The sequence below is a fragment of the Myotis brandtii genome, unplaced genomic scaffold (assembly GCF_000412655.1).
Source record: "Myotis brandtii unplaced genomic scaffold, ASM41265v1 scaffold1686, whole genome shotgun sequence".
Lineage (NCBI taxonomy): Eukaryota > Metazoa > Chordata > Mammalia > Chiroptera > Vespertilionidae > Myotis > Myotis brandtii.
In genome coordinates this window covers 6,869-9,552 of record NW_005356197.1, presented here as the reverse complement: position 1 = coordinate 9,552, position 2,684 = coordinate 6,869, and the positions used below count along the sequence as shown (strand labels likewise).

The window sequence follows — 2,684 nt, the reverse complement described above, 5'->3', positions numbered from 1 at the left end:
AATATTATAAAGCCTTTGGGTAGAAGGGAAGATTAGCTCTGTCTTTAGTGTTCGCCATGATGATTTTTACAAATGTAGTTTTCATATATCAAAATTTGCTGCATCACTTGCAACATTAGTCACATTGATGTTTGGTAGGTTAAAAGTTTACTGGGATTTCTTCTGCCAGAAACATTTTCTGTATTTTGGTAACACTCTCCCATGAGGCCTCATGTATTCCCGTGAAGTTGAAATGACAGCATTATTTTTATTTGGAGAAAGGAAAGTGGAAAAGAAATAACCCTTTAAGCTTTGGAATTGATGTTCAGTCTATAAAACTTCTTCAGTTAAACTGAGAGGTGATTGGATTCTAGGTCTAGGGCCTAGAATGACATAGACTATAGGCTCATTTTAAAATATGTCACTTGGGGCAAATCTTTTCAGTTCTTGGCATCTCAACTTATCCAGCCAGGAAGATGAAGTGCTAAGATCTAACTCATCCTCCCTCATGGGGCATCCAAACATCAGGGACTTTTAGGAGCTTTCTAACTTAAAGTGACCCCTCTACCCCAATCTTAACATAACATAAAGGCTATCAGCTTCAAAAGATGATTTCAATAAAAAACCAATTCACTCCTTAACAAATAATATTTCTGAAACTTGTTGTATGACTTATGGAGCAGGCCTTGGTGAATAACATCATAATTCATGTTGGTATGTAACTTCCTTAGAAGGGCCAAGGAGGAATAAAGTTGTGGTCAAGTCTTGTGATTTCTGCAGGGAGAAGCTCTGGTCTCAAGTGCATTTCTTGTCCCATATTTTGGAGAGAGAGGATAGGGAGAGACAGAGAGAGAAAGAGAGAGAGAGAGAGAGAGAGAGAGAGAGAGAGAGAGAGAGAGAGACTAAGTTATAAGTTGTATCTGCCTTTAGAACTTTAACAGTAAAGACAGAAGAAAAACAGGAGGTGTTTTTTGTTGTTGCTGTTTTTTCTTATTAAATATATTTTTATAAGGGAGAGGGAGAGATAAAGACATCAGTGATGAGAGAGAATCATTAATCAGCTGCCTCCTGCACACCCCCTCCCCCCCACTGGGGATGGAGCCCGAAACCCAGGCATATGCCCTTGAAGGGAATCAAACCAGTGACTCTTCAGTAGACTATCCACTGAGCCAAGCCAGCTAGAGATACAGGCAGTGTAGCAGCAGCCAGGAGTTGGGAAAATGAGAAGAGAAAAGGCAGAAAGACGGGAGTTTAGAAGCACTGCACTTATGTGTACGACAACTGGAGAGAAGTGGGAACCCATTATCCAGGGGGTGATAGAGTCGCCGCTCACCCAGCAGCCTGCAGCTCCAGTCCTGCTGTTCCAGGCGGGTAAGCGGGCGGTTCCCTGCAAGGGGCCCAACAGCCCGTGGCGGGGATGCGGCCGGCCCGGGCGCGCAGTCTCTTACCTTTCCCTCCTCGCTCCAGGATCAGCAAGTGTCCCACGAAGGGGTAGGCGCAGGGAATGGTGGGGATGGGCCTCATTTGCAGCCAGTTATGCGCGTAGCTCGCCATCATCTGCAGGAAGCTCAGGATGAGGGTGGCGCAGGCCAGGGAGACGGCGCTGAGCGCGCCCCAGAGCAGCAGCTTCTGCCCGACGTGCACCAGCCAGACGGCCACCATCGCGCCAGCGGTCGGCTCCGCGGGGGACTGAGACCCAGAACCTTGGGGCCCACTGCTTGGGGCCAGGGCGTGGTCCAGCCCCTGCCTTTCAAGTTCAGGCCCAGGGAGGAGTCCTGACATTCCCGGGGGCGGTCGCAGCGGGCCGGGAGGGCGGGGGAAGAGGTGGCGCCCGGGCAGACAAACACCTAGTAACGCGCACGGGCCTCTGTTTGGTTCCAGCAGAAACGAAAGCCCGGAAGGCGGATTCTGAAGGCAGAGAGTGCTGAGAAGACACGGAGGCCCTTGAGTGGCGTGGGGAGGAGAATGGGGTGCAAGTAGGGGCAACTCAGGGTGGAGAGGCGCACTGGGGCTGGGGTGGGCTGATTTTCCTTACAGGAGTGAGCGGTACGTTTTAGAATGGAATTAAAGGGGCGCCGGGTTGGAGGTTCGGTTTGGGGTTAGTTTTCCCTGGCTGGGCGCCTGGCCTCATGATGCTCCCTTGCGCAACCAGGAGTGTCTTCTGCTCTCCTGGGACTGGCTGCTCACAGCAGGTGGGTTGCATCCTGGCTGCGCATCAGGGACATTCAGAGCAGCTCCCTACTCTGACCTGGGACTCCAACCTGAGGGAGCAGGTAAAGTTCGTCATCAGGTCACGGGAGAGCTGAATCATGTTCTTGTGATCCCAATGGTTTCCCAATTATCCTCGGGACCAAGAGAACATCGGGCGGGTGGAGAGGATGAAGGGCAAGGTCTCTGGAAGTGGGAGAGATAAGAGATGCTGGCAGAGCGGGGGTTGGATAAAGGAACAGTAATTATGAAGTAACTCTCAAAAGACAAACCACTGAGCCTATGGAAGGAAGGAAGGGAAAGGGAATGATGGTGAGAAGGATGCCCCAATTCTGCCCATGGCTGTGTTCACTGACTAGGAATTTTCCTTCTTCAGGTAGCGGGACCCCAATCCTGACTCTGGTTCTCTTTTCTACAGGTGATCCTCCCTACAGAGGCGCTGGGCTAGGAGTGTCCCTCTGTAGGAGCAGGTCCATAGTGATCGGGAAGGTGCCAAG

At 50.7% G+C, this 2,684-nt stretch overlaps 1 protein-coding gene and 1 long non-coding RNA gene across 2 annotated transcripts in view; one reads left to right on the top strand and one right to left on the bottom strand.

Moving 5' to 3' along the window:
* The window catches only part of LOC102260288 (cytochrome P450 4V2-like), a 29,574-nt gene extending 27,814 nt beyond the window's left edge, over positions 1-1,760 (bottom strand). The window contains 1 exon segment of the mRNA XM_014536918.1: positions 1,428-1,760. Coding sequence (XP_014392404.1) covers positions 1,428-1,641 — 214 coding nt within the window. The 5' untranslated portion in view covers positions 1,642-1,760.
* A 68-nt stretch (positions 1,761-1,828) lies between these two features.
* LOC106725512 lies at positions 1,829-2,678 on the top strand. Its single transcript, XR_001361395.1, has 3 exons — positions 1,829-2,025; positions 2,132-2,499; positions 2,606-2,678. It is a non-coding gene; the product is annotated as an uncharacterized LOC106725512 (long non-coding RNA).
* Positions 2,679-2,684: the final 6 nt, after the last annotated feature.